This window comes from Amaranthus tricolor, chromosome 2 (genome assembly GCF_026212465.1).
Source record: "Amaranthus tricolor cultivar Red isolate AtriRed21 chromosome 2, ASM2621246v1, whole genome shotgun sequence".
NCBI lineage: Eukaryota > Viridiplantae > Streptophyta > Magnoliopsida > Caryophyllales > Amaranthaceae > Amaranthus > Amaranthus tricolor.
The window spans coordinates 3,888,736-3,905,370 of NC_080048.1; the positions used below are offsets into that span (position 1 = coordinate 3,888,736).

The window sequence follows — 16,635 nt, forward strand, 5'->3', positions numbered from 1 at the left end:
TTCAGATATCTTTCATGAGCAAATTGCTTCCAGAACATTTTTTTATAAGCAAAATCCAATTTACATTGATAGCTAGCAAGTAGGATGGAGTACTACTCATCGTCATCAAAATCCATCACTATCCTAAGCTTCCTTCTCTTTTGAGAATTCTCAGGTGATGTTCTAGGTGCCTGTTCATCCCCTGAATCTTCCAATTCACTATAATTATGCTCATGCTGCACAGTATCGGCATCTTCATCCAGTGCAAGAGATCTACGCTTATGACCACTGTCAAGAATAGTGTCATTTTCTGCACTACTTCCAGGGCTGCCATGATCGGAGACACCATCTGAAGTATCAGACAGCCTGTCATACTTGTGCTGATTACTTCTTTCATCCCATTCACTAAGCTTAGCAGCTTGATGTGCTGAACTTACGCCCTTGGTTTCCTTTTGTTTGTCCCTAGAAGAAAAGGATGCATCGTTAAACAACCAAACGCAAAAATATGGACAAAATTCACACACCAATTTGCAAGCATCATATAATCTCCAGGCAAACATGTAATGTAGATCCTACTGCGTACAAACTCTAGGGTCAATTCACTAGCATCAAGATTCCCCAAAGCATATACATCTTCGGGAACTAGACAAGTTACTATTGATAATGAATGAATCTTTTCTTTGCTCCCTGCAAACACAAGTGTAGATATGATAGATTAAGCACATTGACATTTCAGAATTCAGAGGGAAAAATGACCAACTTAAAGTTGCAAGAGCAACACCAGTCAAAATTTGTTGCTTAAACTGTATTCAGAAATCAGCTGCTGCTACGACTCTTTCAAGTTCTCAAACACTGAAGCCATGATTTGTACATAATTTGTTAATCTCTACCTTTCTTCCAAACTTTCAAAAGATTGGTTACCTGAATCTTCTCGAACCGTATTTGTTGTATTAGTTGAAGCATATGCAACCTTGTCTTTTGATGTTCTAGATTTTCTGTATTCAAAGATTTATACAGGGTTAAAACGAAACAAAAAGGAAAGTATAGCTGCTCTGCATGGAAGGGGGGAAGACAGTGCATGGTAACACATACTTTAAAATGGAGCTAATTAATTGTTCGTCATCTGAATGAGACCTTGATGAGTGATTATAGTTTGAACTGCCCAAATGCTCTTTAGATGAAGTGTCTTCATTTTTGTTCCTGAAAAAACGACGAACTCCTTGAAATATAAGATCTACATGTTAAAAAAGTGTAAAATAAATAATTGTAAAACCGTTGGCCAAACTGCACTTGCTGATCCATTCTATTGAATCAAATATCTGGTGCCAACCTATACTACAAATTCACAACCGATCAATATCAGAATTTCCATCTTAAATTGACTTGTTTATATTACTCAGTACATTTCGTAATACAAGATAAGTGAAAAAGAAAGCTGAATATTTTTGATCCTGTAATAATACAGAAAAGTTGTAGAAACACTATACATAATTTAGTATTTTGTTGACTATATTCAATATCTAAAATTTAGTGTGTGATTTATATTTTTGTTATTGAAGGCATGGATAGAGGATCGACTTTCGGCGAGTCCACCCTGTTTTGAAGGGCGTAGTTCTTCTAGTACCCAAGTATCGACAAAACACTATACATAATTTTAGAATTATGTTTTGGGTAAGTATTCTAAATTTAAACTAATCAGACGGTGCTTCATTATATTTTCTAAAGAAATTAAATTATGTTTATTTCATTAAAAACAGGACATTAGAAAGCAAAGGGATTAAGAACGACAATGTTTGGAACACAATTAACGAAATTTGTAGCGGACTAGAATACATACATAACCAAGGGGTTATACACAGAGATTTAACGCTGCAAAATATATTTTTGGATCAAGCGGGAGTAGCCAAAATTGGTGATTTTCGCATAGGTAAATTATTTTTTAAAACATTAGTTCAATAATTTTATGTTTAAATAAACTAATATAAAATTTTATTGTAGCAAGATTTTGTGATGAAGATGGGCGAGCCAATTTATCAAAAAATTCTGGTCACGGAGCCTTAAAATATGGAGTTCAAGAGTTAACTGCAGATATTCCATATGCCGTAAAGGCAACGGATATCTATGCTTTGGGTGTCGTCATTTTCCAGCTACTGTACAGAGATGGAGGTGATTCGGACATCACTAAAGCTACAAAGAACTTTACCTAGAACAAAATTTTGCCGACAAGTTGGACTCGACCTCTATTGACCGAAATATTATTTCAGATGATAAATGCCAACCCAAATGATCGTCCATATTTGATAGACTTGAAGAGTCTATTAAACGAGGTTTGTATATATTATACGTTTTCTAATAATATTTATATTTTGCATTTGTTCGATTAAATTATCATTTGACTTCTTGTGTAATTAAAATGCAGGAGCATTCCAATAAGAAAAGGAAAATGTGATAATTTGTAATTATCATTTGAAGGAGCTTAAAGATTCAGATTTGGGAGAAAGTATGTTGTGTACTGTTCAGATTCAGATTTGTGAACTAATGAGAACAGTACACAACATACTTTCTCCTAAATCTGAATCTTTAAGCTCCTTAAAATGATAATTACAAATTATCACATTTTCCTTTTCTTATTGGAATGCTCCTGCATTTTAATTACACAAGAAGTCAAATGATAATTTAATCGAACAAATGCAAAATATAAATATTATTAGAAGACGTATAATATATACAAACCTCGTTTAATAGACTCTTCAAGTCTATCAAATATAAACGATCATTCGGGTTGGCATTTATCATCTGAAATAATATTTCGGTCAATAGAGGTCGAGTCCAACTTGTCGACAAAATTTTGTTCATGGTAAAGTTCTTTGTAGCTTCAGTGATGTCCGAATCACCTCCATCTCTATACAGTAGCTGGAAAATGACGACACCCAAAGCATAGATATCCGTTGCCTTTACGGCATATGGAATATTTGCAGTTAACTCTTGAGCTCCATATTTTAAGGCTCCGTGACCAGAATTTTTTAATAAATTTGCTCGTCCGTCTTCATCACAAAATCTTGCTACAATAAAATTTTATATTAGTCTATTTAAATATAAAATTATTGAACTAATGTTATAAAAAAAATTAAAAAATAATTTACCTATGCCAAAATCACCAATTTTGGCTACTCCCGCTTGATCCAAAAATATATTTTGCAGCGTTAAATCTCTGTGTATAACCCCTTGGTTATGTATGTATTCTAGTCCGCTACAAATTTCATTAATTGTGTTCCAAACATTGTCGTTCTTAATCCCTTTGCTTTCTAATGTCCTGTTTTTAATGAAATAAACATAATTTAATTTCTTTAGAAAATATAATGAAGCACCGTCTGATTAGTTTAAATTTAGAATACTTACCCAAAACATAATTCTAAAATTATGTATAGTGTTTTGTCGATACTTGGGTACTAGAAGAACTACTCCCTTCAAAACAGGGTGGACTCGCCGAAAGTCGATCCTCTATCCATGCCTTCAATAACAAAAATATAAATCACACACTAAATTTTAGATATTGAATATAGTCAACAAAATACATTGTAAATCGTAATATATAAGTGTTAGTATTCAAGCCTTTTGTCATTAAACAAAGATTTAAAAGCCTAAACCATACACTAAATGTTAACTTTTTTTGCAAAACCTGATTAGTAGTGTTCATATGCAACTTGAAGTTGTAGTTTGGAAGTCGATGTCCATGAACAAGGCACATTGGGAAGAAAGGGAATTGAAGGCCTTGTTCGCCATACAACTTTGTCTATCAAACGAGATTTTGAGAGTTGTCAAGGAGGATAGTTGGTGTTTTGTGACTCGAACCGAGTCTAAGACATGGGAGGAGGTGAATTGTGTTTGGCGCGTTCTAGGGCTAAATGTCGAGTCGGCATTTGCTAGTTAAGGCTTGAAGACGAGTCGGCATTAGACTCTGATTGGACGTTTTCTAGCACCAATAGCCGACTCGGCTTTGGTGGTGTAGGTAAAGGCCGAGTCTGCTGCCGGCTTCTGTTTTCTGAGGTTTTTTCCGGGAAAAAAAAAAGCCAACTCGGCTGGAGTTGGAGTGGCAATGGCACTAAAGCCGACTCGACTTTTCGTGCGGGTGAGAGTTTTTCATCTTTTAAGCCGAGCTTTTGTTATTAGTTTAACCTAATTTCTTCTTATTGGAGGTTTACTATATAAACCCCTCTAGTAATTAGGGTTAGGGCATGCAATATACACAAGTGAGAAAAGAGAGTCGCCATTAGAGAGTTATTCTAGATTCATCTTTGTAATCTTCCGGTTTATAGTGAAAGTTTGATTCTCGGTGTCCCATGGATGTAGCTATCTCATTGATAGTGAACCACGTAAATTTTTCAGTTTTATTTTCTTTATTGTTTGCTTTGAATCTTTTTTTTTTCTTTATTGTTTTCAATTATTGCTTGCGCTATTGCACAACAATTGGCATCAAGAGCTTAGGTTTTTTAGAGTTGGCGTGATATTAGATACATGGGTAGTGTGTATGTGTGTGTATGTGATATGCTTGATATGCTTGTATGGGAAATGAGAAGGCTCCATGTAATGTTTGGAGCAGGCAGCAGTGACAGCAGCTGAATCGCAATGATCAGAAGCTTTCTGATAGTCTCGCTCGACCATGTAGAGCTTCGTTCGACCAGCCCTCTGCCTGCTCGACTGGGTCGAGCAAAGAACAGCAGCCACTCTGTTTCATGTGTGGTATTATGTTTTCCGGGTTGTATCATTATGGCCTTTTTCCCTAGCACTTGTATATGACTTCTAATATAAATAGAAGTCCCTACACTTATACATATTATCATTCTAACCCTACGCCAAACACAAACTCTTCTCTTTATGTTCTCTTTTCTTCTAAGTGTAATACTCTCCATTGTATGAGTTCTTGAGAACTTCATTGATATTCTCTAAAATACAAGCAAGCCAACTACCACCGAGGACGTAGCCTACATTGGGTGAACATCGTAAATCTGTGTCTTGTTTATTGCATTATTTCTTATTGTTTTTCATTCCTAGTTCATTGAAGTGTTTGTTTTTTTTACATTGAACACCCCTACCATTGTTCTTGGGTGTTGTTGGGATAAAAGTTGAATCTTTAGAAAAGTGCTTGTTATTTCAATAGTCTTTTGAGGAAACAATGGCGGAAGATTCTATACTAAGGATTGAAAAGTTTAAAGGGACGAATAGTTTCGGGCTATGGCAGATTAAGATGAAGGCGATGTTGAAAAAACAACAGATTTGGCGTTCATTGAACCCAAAGAGCTCGGTGTCTACATCGGGATCTGGAGACGAATTGACTAACAGACAGTTAGTAGCGATGGAAGAAAAGGCGCATGCAACCATCTTACTGAGATCACATCATCGCGGAGGTAGTTGATCAGAGACGATCACAGAGTTATGGTTGAAATTGGAGTCATTGATAATGAGGATGTTGCGTCGTATTTACTTGTGTCTTTACCTTCTAGCTATGAGAATTTATTGAATCATTTGTAGTTGGTAAAGAGTCATTAACCCTAGAGGGAGTGAAGGTAGCACTATGAAATTGCTTCAACAGGCGATAGGTGTCAACAAAGATAGTTGTAGTGGGTTACTTGTTACATCTGGGAGATATTCTCGAAAGAAAAAGGGATCTAACAATGGTAACGATGCTAGATCAGGTACTAATAATAGAACGGATGGGGCTAACAGCACTAGGTATAAGACCTGTTATTACTATAAGGAACAAGACAATTTAAGTCAATTGTGCTGAGTTAAAGAATAAATCTCAAGCTATTGTAGTTAAAAATAAAAAGAATAAGAGCAATGATTTGGAGGAAGACTTAGCATTTATCGGTTATGTTCGGTCTAGTGATTTGTTTGACAGCAGGGTTCTTAAATATGACAGTTCATTAAATGAGTCCTCGTCGTGATTGGTTTGATACTTATGAGTTCATTTTTGGGGATCGGTTACGATTGGTAACGGTACTTCATGTGAAGTAATGGGTATCGGTTCTATGAGACTTCAGATTGTTGTTGGGTGGAGATTTACTTTGACTATAGTTAGGCATGTTCACGCATTGGAAAAAACTTGATTTCGCTTGGGACCTTGGATGATTTGAGGCTCAAGGGTGAGTTTTGCAATGGGGAATTGAGTGTCTTTAAAAAGGACTACCCATATCAACAAGGTACATCCTCTTTTTAATGGAGCCCATAAGCAAAGAACTCAACAGTTTATCATGCTTGATGGGGAGCAATCTTAAGATGGGTGACCTCATGGGAAATTTTCCTGAGTGCACACGAGTGAGGCCAAAGTGCGCTGAAAAGACTCTTGTTGGTCTGTGGGGCCAGTCTACCAGCAGTCCAATGGGCCGGGTGTTACACTTAGAGGTGTCATGGAGAAAGCCCATTATGTCTTTCAGGGTGTTACGATGTTTAATTCTACTTCTAGTGCTACTACTTATCACCGCGATATGACGGTTTGGGATAGGCAGGGTCATATAGGTGAGAGTAGAGAGTTATTTGTCCTTTGAGAGCCTTCTGACATGTGTCAAGGATGCCTACCTTGAGGTTGACAAGCATTGGATGTTTGAGTTTAAACACTGGTTGGAGCTTAGCATTGAAGCACATGTCAGTAATGACAACTTGTATGGTAAGAAGATTGGTTGGCTACCTATAAGACTGTTGTTTTGTGGATTTGTTGTGTTATTTGTTTTAGGTACAGTGTGGCATCATATCTATGGGATAACACTGCAGAACGGTGTTACAGGACTAGTGAATCGGGCCTTGTCTGGGAGAGTCGTATGCATACTCTCCAGTACTTGGTTTTGGAGTAGATATTGGATTTGTTTGTTTGATCGGGGTTTACACACAAGAATCGATGTGAAACAAGGTTAGGGAACTATTTAGAGTATAGTGAGTCGGCACATTGGCTTGCTATGACTTTATCTCAACGGTTTTGTTTCTGTCTTGGTTAAGCATGCTTGTTACTCATTTTGTCAACTCACTTTGAGGCTGAGGCTGTCTACATGTCTGGAGTTCCAATATGGTATTTGGAGTATGTTGTAGTATGTCTTTGTTTTGCCCATGTCATTAGTGTCATTTGCAGGTTTGTGACTCGACCTAGGTGGGAACACTGGCAGGTATAGATTTATTCTCTCAACGGTTTATATGGATCAACTATTGTGGATCTTGTGTACGGGAATAGTTTTAGGTGCTTTGTTACATCGGTTGAAGTTTCGGTTGCGTTCATTGAGTTTTACTTTGCTTTGGGCAGTCTCTTGATAAGTTTGGAGTCGTATTTGGGGTCTTCAGTAATTGAGTTCATCATGAAGATAAAGTACATGACTTTAACTTCCACAACAAAGAGGTCTTCATGAATTCTGGTCTTGGTGATGGTTCCTTGTGATCAACCTATTTTCGCTTTTATGTACCGTGATTGTTTGTCTAGTGATCAGGTACTTGATGTTTGGAAGAAGTACGTTTTGGTCAGGTTTCATTCGGAATGCACGTACAAGATAAAGGTAAAGAAGGTAGGATGTTTTGACAATCCTAGTGGCTTCTTTTCTAAGCTGGTTTTATTGGCTTAAGCCCTTAGAGGCGATGTTGGGGAAGCTCTAGGAGAACGTCCTCACGGCCTTAAGGTGGAGCTTGCCTCATGGACTCGTAATGCAGGTGGAGCATTATGAAGGACTCGTGATGCTGGTGGAGCGTTATGAGTGGTTTACTTGGAAACAAGTAGTGACGAGTCTTGGTTGGAGACTTGTTGGGAGTCTTGGTTGCAGACTTTCTCGAATGTGTTGTTTATGCATCAATTGTGGCTGGAGATGGTTTCACTATGGTTTTGTTGATGGGTTCGTTGTTGAGTAAGAATTATCGTCAAACTGGAGATTGTTGGTGTTTTGTGACTCGAACTGAGTCTAAGACATGGGAGGAGGTGAATCGTGTTTGGTGTAATCCAGTGGCTAAACGTCGAGTCAACGTTTGGTAGTTATGGCTTGAAGACTGATAACTCTCCATTTTACCCTTATTTTATGCTTATTTAGTTTACATTCTCATGTCGTTGTTGTTCTTTCTTATTAGTTTTATGGGATTTGATCGCCCTTGTGTAGGGTATATTGTGTTTTGCTCGTTTTTACAGGATTGGCCACCTTTTCCCGAGCAAAGCAAGTTAGGGAGGATGCGCCCCTAATCCCCAAGAGGTTTTGGAGAGAAAACCGAGCTAAACCGAGGATAGGAGATAGTCCTAAGCACTCATTTGAACTTTGAAGGCAAGGAGGTAAGAGGACCTTGACTTGAGCATTTTGGGAGATTTTGATGAGATCGATCGGTCGATCACTTTAGATCGATCAGTCAATCTCATTAGGCAGCATTACAGAAGCACTGTGTAGCAGCAGCATGAGATTGATTGATCGATCTCTTTAAATAGATCGATCGATCCTATTCAATTCAACTCCAGAAAGTTCATGGTGACAATAGTTGAGATCGATCGATCCCTTTTCGAGAGACCTCAGTGCATCTGTGATGATCAACAGCTAAGATCGATTAGTCGATCTCTTTAGATCGATCATCGATCACTTCTCGAGTTGAACCTTTGGCTTCTTCGATTCAAGTGCACATTTCCCTAGGGCCCAATTATAATTTGGACAAGCTTTTAAGGGTATAATGTCTATTTTTAGCAGAGGGCTTAGGTCATGAGGGGTGTTTTCCTATATATAAGGGTTGATGTAATAGCAAATAGGGGAGCCCTAGAATAGTTTTAGCATAACCTATTGTAGATTATTTTTGTTTCTAGCTTTCTATTTTGTTTTTCACTAGTCTAAAGAACCCTAGATTTTATCTTTTAGCATTTCAATTAATTTGTAATCAAGGTTATCTTCCGATTTTGGAAGTATTCCCTCTATTCTCTCACTATTTTTGGGTTTATGTTCATCTCAACCTCCATTGTTGAGAATTGAAGCTACTGCATTATCTGGGTTTTATATCTTTGATTACCAATCACTTCCAAACTTTGTAGGTATGCTCCTTGATTTAATCACATTATTCCTTTGCTAGTTTGCAATTTAATGGTTTGTGATGTTCACCATTGTTGAGTTATACTATGTTTTTGCTTAAATTTAGTAGCTTGATCATCATGTTCGCATTTGTCGTCATTGCTAGATATATTGATAGTATGAGTGGCAAGTAGTCTTTTAGGGTTGGGGGTTGACCAAACCTTTACATATGGACTGATTTGGTAGTTAATGGTTTATGTTGGTTTGATTGTGAACCCAAGAAGTGGGTTACTCTGTTTATTGTGTTAAGGTCACTTAGATCACCTCTAAACACCAACGAGAGTTGGGTTTCTAGGAGATCCGACCTATCTCAATGATCGGGGTTGAGGGCAAGGGATCAACGAGAGTTGAACCTTGCACTCACCCCACCGATTGAAAGTTTCACCCTTTGCCTACGAGAGTAGGGAAGGATTGACGGGTTGTTGGATATTTATTGCCCGTGGGTCTTATTCTCATGAGGGTGAGGGAAATGAGATTCTCGGAGATTCTCAGATCGCTCTTCGCGTTTGAATCCACACCTTTATAATCAACCCGATGTAGACCCTTAACTTGTCATATGAAGTCCATTGCATGTAAGTCAGCCCCTACCCCGGTGTTTTCTTTCTTTATTAGTTTTGTTAGTTATAATCTTAAACCATCATCTACACCTATCTTATGTTATCCCAATACCTAAGAGGCCCTAAATCTCGCATTCCACTCCTTCTTGTGTTCGACCCATATGTGCTACAACACCGTGCACTTGCGGTAACTCACTATTTGAGATAAATTTGTGTGAACAAAGACAAGTCAGCGTTAGACTCTGGAGGTTTACAGTATAAACTCCTCTTATAACTAGGATTAGGGCATTTGATATACACAAGTGAGAAAAGATAGCTACCACTAGAGAGTTATTCTAGATTAATCTTTGTAATCTTCCGTTTTATAGTGAAAGTTTGATTCTACGTGCCCCGTGGACATAGCTATCTTATTGATAGTGAACCACATAAATTTTTCAGTGTTAGTTTCTTTATTTGTTTGTTGTGAATCTTTATTGTTTTCGATAATTACTTTCGCTATCACACATCAAGAGTTCGAAGGAAATTTGAAAATTTTCGAATCAATCGGACAAGAGTGACTCAATTGTTTGCTTTAAAGAGTTTCTTATATGAAACTTGATCACAAGAAGGTACAAGTTGAAATTTCAACGTGATGAGTTAAAGTTCATAGTAATGGATATGTAATTGAGATTTCTTTTGATGGTGAAGAATTAGGCTATTATCCTATTATGTTCACTGCCAATCCTCTTATAAGTTTGTTGAAGAAAAACTATCATATAACAGTGATATTTTGTGAAGTGAGTTTGCTAGGAAGTCTTGACTCAATAGGATTGCAAGATCCTCAAGTCTTAACTCACAAAAGTTCTTCAATAGTGTTAGTAAAAGGTTGTTTGCAAGACAATTTAACAATAGTTATGACTTTTTTGCTCAGATGTTTGGAGTTATGGTGATGGGATCATTCTTATGTTTCATAGAGAGGATATTTGTTTTGGAAAAAACCATTAAGAAAAGCCTTGTTCATATGCTTCATGGTGACTTGTCAATTGTGTGGTTTGTTTAGGAAAGTCTATGTGTTTGTGTGATGCTTGGAAGGGTCTATGGCAGCATGGAGAAGGGCGTCCAAGAGGTTCGGTTAAACTATGGAAACCAAGTTAAATCACATACGTGTGCTTAATGTTGGCTACCTAGCTGGTATATTCTCTTTCTCACTCCAAAAGTTTTTCCCCCTTTGTAATACCCTAATTGTAGTAAGAGGTTAGGTTAAACTTATAGTGTTCTTTGGTGATTTTAGATTGTGTTAAACATATTAATTAAAGAAGACATTGAAAATTTTGAAACTTCAATAAAGTCAAGATGAAGGTAATTTTGTTTGGTGTTCATAAGGGGCTTGAAGGTTTAGGGTAGAGCTTGACATCAATGATAGTAAAAAATTGGGAAGAAATAGATTTGAAGGTATTGACCGTCATATAAGTTTGTCTCTCAAATGACGTTTTTGAGAAACGTTATCAATGGGGACATTTCAAAGGGGCTTGGAAAGAGTTGGAATCACTCTATATGACCAAAAATGACCCTAGTCGTTTTGTCTTGGAAGAGTTTTATATATAAATTAATTCCATAGTAATGGATTTGTACATTATTGATGTTTATTTGATGATAAAGACTTCATTATTATCTTGTTTTGTTCATTGCGATCCTCTAATACATTTGTAAATAAGCTTTGTTATATGGTAGAAATGTTTTGTGCAGTTCGAAAAATCTTTACTCAAAAGAACTTGAATGATTCTCAACTCAACTATCACAAAGTCCTCTAATAATGTTAGTAAAGATTCATTTGCAAGGGGTAAGAATCCTGAAATGAAATTTTTCGGCCGAAATTTTACAAGAATTATGACTTATTATTATAAGATTATGGTCCATGTTATATTTGACTATAAGTCTAATACTAGCTCCGCCAAAGCTAGTTTTGTTGTTGAAAATGATGATGAAATTGGTATTCTAATTGCCACATGAGTAAATGTTGGTTATTAATTATTTTGTTAGAAACTCCAAAGACATTCATGCTTCCAATTTGAAAAAGAACGTAATTTACCTTAGAAATTAGAATTAGTTGAAGTTGGCTTATGATATATTGATGAAGATCAAGTTATGACGACGGTGACCGGTTTATTAAATTGATAGATAAGATATTAAGATTATTATTGGCATTTTAAAAGGCACCATTTTCATTAATTTGGTAATTGTTTCTACGATATTTACCATTTTTTATGAAACCACATCATGGAATTTAAGATTAAGCAATTTATTTATTAGTCCAATTTCTAATTAACAAGTTCATGTATTGGGTGAGCTTGGTTGGTCTAGTATTTTGATCATGACCAGTTTAAAAAACAATGATAGTAAAAACTTTTACCTGATGGTATGTAACCACGTTGGGATGACACATCTTGGCAAGAATCTTTACTTCCCTTTGAAAATAAGAGTAAAAAAATATGTTAGTCATTTACAACAACAAAATCATTTAGTTTTACTAAATATAAATGTAAGTCTAAAAACTCACAATACAATTTTTTCTTGCTCTTCACTAGAAAATGGAATGACTTTGATAGCATACTCTTTTTCGTCGAGTCTATTGCGACAGCGAAAAACCTTGCCGAAGACCCCTTCTCCTGTCGAAGGCAAAGTCAGATTTGACTATAAAAAGCGAAAACATATCATTTGAACAAAGCAATAATCCTATTAGAAAAGCTTTGATACAGCAATGGTACCCTAACTATCATCGATGTTAGAGTGGAATAAAAAGGTTTAACAATGTTTGAGGATTACCCATACGTCATGCCTATCGTGTCTCGTTCCATATTGTGTCGTCTTGTGCCTCAATCGTAAGCACGGCCCATGAGCCGACCCACCCACTTCCATCTTTAGTTCCAACTAATGGGTTATGGCTTACGAGTTACGGATCTTAGTGTATAATTTATTATTATAAAGATAATGATAATTGTTGACTAATTTTTCCAATCTATATTTGGGGCTAGGGCTTTCAATTAATTTTTTGTTTTAATACCAATTTGTTTGAAAAAATTTTCTATTAGTTTATACTCCATACTTTTAAATTATCACAAAATAGGTTGTATTTCTAATGGCAAATAAATATTTTAACAGAATAATTATAATTAATTTTCTAAAATCAGTAGTCATTAAAAAACTACACTTATAAAGAGTGAAGGGCCCATTTTAAATTATTTGTACAGAATCTCCATATTCTTTGACACGGCTCTGCTTAATAGTATTGGGGTAATAAAATGTTGAATCATCCATTTGTATAACATAATAATAAGACATATATTAGTTTTTTCAATCTTTAGATACTTTGTTCCATAATATTATAATATATTTTGTATCATTCATATTATACTAAAAATTATGTTTAATTGTATATCAATCACTAGTTAATTATGTAAGCGATAATGGCACGAATATATACTTTGAAATGAATATATAAGATTAGAAAAGTAAAGAAGACAGATTTGAGAATCATTTGTATTGGAAAAAAGGCCAGAAAAGTAAATGAATATATACTTCGCTTACTTTTAAAAAGCGCGCCTCGCTTTGCGCCTTGTGCGCCTCGAACTCAAGCTCAGCTGAAAACGCCTCGGTTGGGTGAGGCAAAGCCCACTACAAGAGGCGTGCGCCTTGGGCGCCTCGATGCGCTTCACGCCTCGTGCGCCCGGTGCGCCTCCTTGTTGGGTTAGGTAATTAAGTTATCCTTGTTTGCTCGAAAAAGAAGTAAAACTCAAAACTCAAATTTACTTGAATATGAATTTCGAAAAATCGTTCCTTTTTTAAGAAAAACAAAAGGCGTGCAAAGAATAACATAACTTTACGAATTCTTCATATTCGTATTATAATAGTTTTGTGCTAAAGTGGTGTTTGACGCAAGAATAATAAATGATTTCAAGTTTTTTAAGAAAAATCATTCCGTTTGTGAATATTTCTCAAAATGTTTGCTATCACATTTCTTAACCCTTCCCATAAATACAAATTAGATTTTATTTATCAAATATTTTTTTTTCTAAAGACTGCTAGGTTGTACATTATTTGCTCAATTGTTAAGAATGTCATTATTCTCCTTGTAAGTATAGTCATGAAATAAAAATAAGGCCGTTCTACTAAATAACGACGCATTAACATATTTTAAGCTAATTGTTACGCGAATCCCATTACTTAACATGTGATTTAAAATAAAACAGAAAAACATTTCAAAGCAGAAAATATTTACCTAACATAGCCAGCTCCTCAAATTCACTTTTATAACGGGATTTGATGTAGCCTATAAAATTATATTAAAAGTTAGCACAATTCATCAAACACATATAACCACAAATTTAAGAATTATAAAAAAAATATTATAAGGAAAATAAATATGTCAAATAATCATACCATGATGGGCATCAGAACCATGAGAGCCATTGCTTCCAGGAGACGTCGATTTAGGCAATTTCAATGCTTTAGCAAAGTTTATAAAAGAAACTTGATCAGCAATATCACAACTAAAAAAACATAATGTTAATAGAACATAAATTCAAATAATATACCATTCAGAGCATCAGAAGAAGCTGAAGGAGTGTCTGAAGCATCGGAACCATACATGGATAGGGACATTTTCAATGCCTTAACATAATTTATAAAAAACATAGCATTAGGATCATCAATTTTAAAAATATATTATATTATATTATTAGATAAAAACATATTTAAATCATCATACCCTACAAGCATTGGAACTATCATCAGAACTATTAGCGTCTACCATTATCAACTTTTTTCTTCAAACTAAACAAAACCTGAATTGATGAAAGCTTAAGAGTTAAAAACATAATCATGTAGAAACTTCAAATATAGTTTGTTCGTATATACATATAAAATTAAGCAACAATATACATTACACTCAATTTATACAACTCAGTTTTTCAATTTAAGGATCAACAAATCACATTGTTGTCTATACCTGATGAAATTATTTAATGATATGAGTCAAATTAATGAGTTTTTTGGAAGTTTATTAAAATTGTAAATTTGTATTGCTTTTTGTTTTGCTAAGTCACGTGAGTACATCCGGGTATAGCTTGTTTTATAAAATTCTTCAATGGTGTTTTTGACCATATCATTAGTACTAGAGCAGATTTGTGGAATAAGTTTATTAATATTTTTAGATTTTGAAATTCACACCAATGATTAGATGGTTAGAACATAAAGTGGCGGATCCAGGGTTCAGAGTCCCCTGGGGCACTAACAAATAGACGAAATTTAGGCAGAACTTTGTTTGTAAAAAAAATAAGTAAAATATATTTATTTTTGCAAAATGACATTTAAAAACACAATAATCCCAACACAAAGCTAAAGTATAAGATACCGAACGAATTACAATTATTTTGTATGTGAATAATCCCTTGTACAAGTCATCTGAACATTCGGCATGTATCAACTGATTTCTTTTTAGATGAGAAAAGTGTCTTAAGTAGGAATAAATTAGAAACCCCCTTTTATCTTTGGTATTTAAAGAGGTGATTTAAAGAATGAGAATAACTAAACAAAATATGATAATTTCTTTCCTGTCAAAGGCACCAAAATATATCATTGAATGGATAATGTGGGTATTATCTTTTGCTTTCTTTTTCTTTTGTTTTACAGAGATTGAGTAATTACCTTTGTCTTTTAAAGGTGCAGAAATACTATTTCGGTTCTGTGTGTTTGTGGGTCATTAACAAAACTTTTATGACAAAACACAGGTTATCTAATCAACTATTTCTTATCAACCTTTCAAATTCTAATTAATTATTCAAAGAAGATAAACAAAAAAAACAGCAAAAAGTAACATTCTAACAAAATTCAAGAATCAGAATTATTATTAAGATAAAAGATTACAACACCATGATTAAGAATTTAAGATTAAAGATTAGAACATAAAGAATACGATTAAAATTAAGAGTGTAAATACCTTCAAAAAAAATCAAAATTCTAGTTTGTAGCGTTTTTGTTTTGAGAGACAGGCAACGCACAGCAGCCGGCAGCCGGATCGGCAGCTCACTGATGGCGACAGGCGTTGGCGGCGGAAGACGTGGCTGGGGCAGGCGGCGACTAGGCTGAGGTGGCGGTAGTTTTGGGTTTTTGTTTTCTAGGATTTTATCTCTTAGAGTGAGAAGGGAGAGAATTTTGATTTTATGAATGGGGAAATGTTGCTGCCGTACTCAACTGTACCGAAAAGAAGGGGGAGGAAAAGAACCCGTTTGAATCAAATAACCCAAAAACCAATACTAATCAACACTAAAAAGAACCCAACTAAAGCCTTCGAAATGGATGAACAAAGAACACAAAAAGATTTATCCAACACTTATTATTTCTGAATTGAATAAAGAACCAAATAGGATTTTCAGATTTTTCTTCTTTAATGGAATAAATTCTACAAATATATTGATTTTTTTTTTTACATGTAATTTCGATTAGAAATAGTTAGGGTTCGAACATATGAGAAGAAAATCAATTATTAAAGATGAGTAAAATGAAATTACACATAGAAATTAAGAGATTCAAACCTTAGCTTGTTCCTAGTTCGATGAAGGTCGGGTCCGATGCCCCGCTGCCGTACTCAACTGTACCGAAAAGAAGGGGAAGGAAAAGAACCCGTTTGAATCAAAGAGAAGGTGATGAATCTCACTTGTGGCACTCGAAATTCAGAAGGAAGAAGAAGGAAATGGTGAAGGTCTTGCTGCTGCCGGTATCGAGGAAGAAGGAGAAGGGAAGGGAAAGAGGGAAAGGGAAAGAGGGAAAGGGAAAGAGGGGGTGTCGGGCTCTGGGTGTTCGAAGGAAGGAAAAAGAAAAAAAACGGTTTATATATTTTATTTTTATTTATTTTTATTTTTTTAATATATAATTATAATTATTATTATAACCTACTTAACTCAGCTAATTCTTGATAAATTTTCTAATTAATTTAAAACCCAAAATGATTATATTTATTTTAAATTCTCGAACGTTACATATACTCCCTTCGTTTCTTT

The 16,635-nt window shown here is 35.1% G+C and overlaps 1 protein-coding gene across 8 annotated transcripts; it reads right to left on the reverse strand.

Annotated features, from left to right (window-relative positions):
* Window positions 1–10: 10 nt before the first annotated feature.
* Window positions 11–16,437, reverse strand: LOC130805884 (uncharacterized). Of its 8 annotated transcripts, none has more exons than XR_009040233.1 (12): window positions 16,171–16,426; window positions 15,576–15,829; window positions 14,346–14,421; window positions 14,173–14,248; window positions 14,018–14,083; window positions 13,857–13,907; window positions 12,138–12,246; window positions 11,991–12,045; window positions 1,467–1,499; window positions 1,072–1,179; window positions 901–974; window positions 11–441 (listed from the first exon to the last, which is right to left on the reverse strand). XR_009040233.1 is itself a non-coding variant. In XM_057670705.1 (10 exons), the coding sequence occupies exons 3-9, from the start codon at window positions 14,388–14,390 to the stop codon at window positions 3,398–3,400; spliced, it is 495 nt and encodes a 164-aa protein (XP_057526688.1). In that variant the 5' UTR covers window positions 14,391–14,421; window positions 15,576–15,829; window positions 16,171–16,426; the 3' UTR covers window positions 1,466–3,292; window positions 3,379–3,397. The 8 variants fall into 8 exon arrangements, 4 of the variants coding, with proteins under 4 accessions (XP_057526688.1, XP_057526689.1, XP_057526690.1 ...); XR_009040232.1 differs by lacking the exon at window positions 1,467–1,499 and adding an exon at window positions 3,379–3,490; XR_009040231.1 differs by lacking the exon at window positions 1,467–1,499 and adding an exon at window positions 3,123–3,490.
* Between the last annotated feature and the right edge of the window lie 198 nt (window positions 16,438–16,635).

Coding starts and splice junctions, on each gene's coding strand:
- LOC130805884 (XM_057670706.1), bottom strand. CDS start 14,390: ATGGTAGACGCTAATAGTTCTGATGATAGTTCCAATGCTTGTAGG. Junction 14,084..14,172: donor TTCTTCTGATGCTCTGAATG/GTATATTATTTG, acceptor ACTTTGCTAAAG/CATTGAAATTGCCTAAATCG. Junction 12,247..13,856: donor TGAGGAGCTGGCTATGTTAG/GTAAATATTTTC, acceptor TGCCTTCGACAG/GAGAAGGGGTCTTCGGCAAG.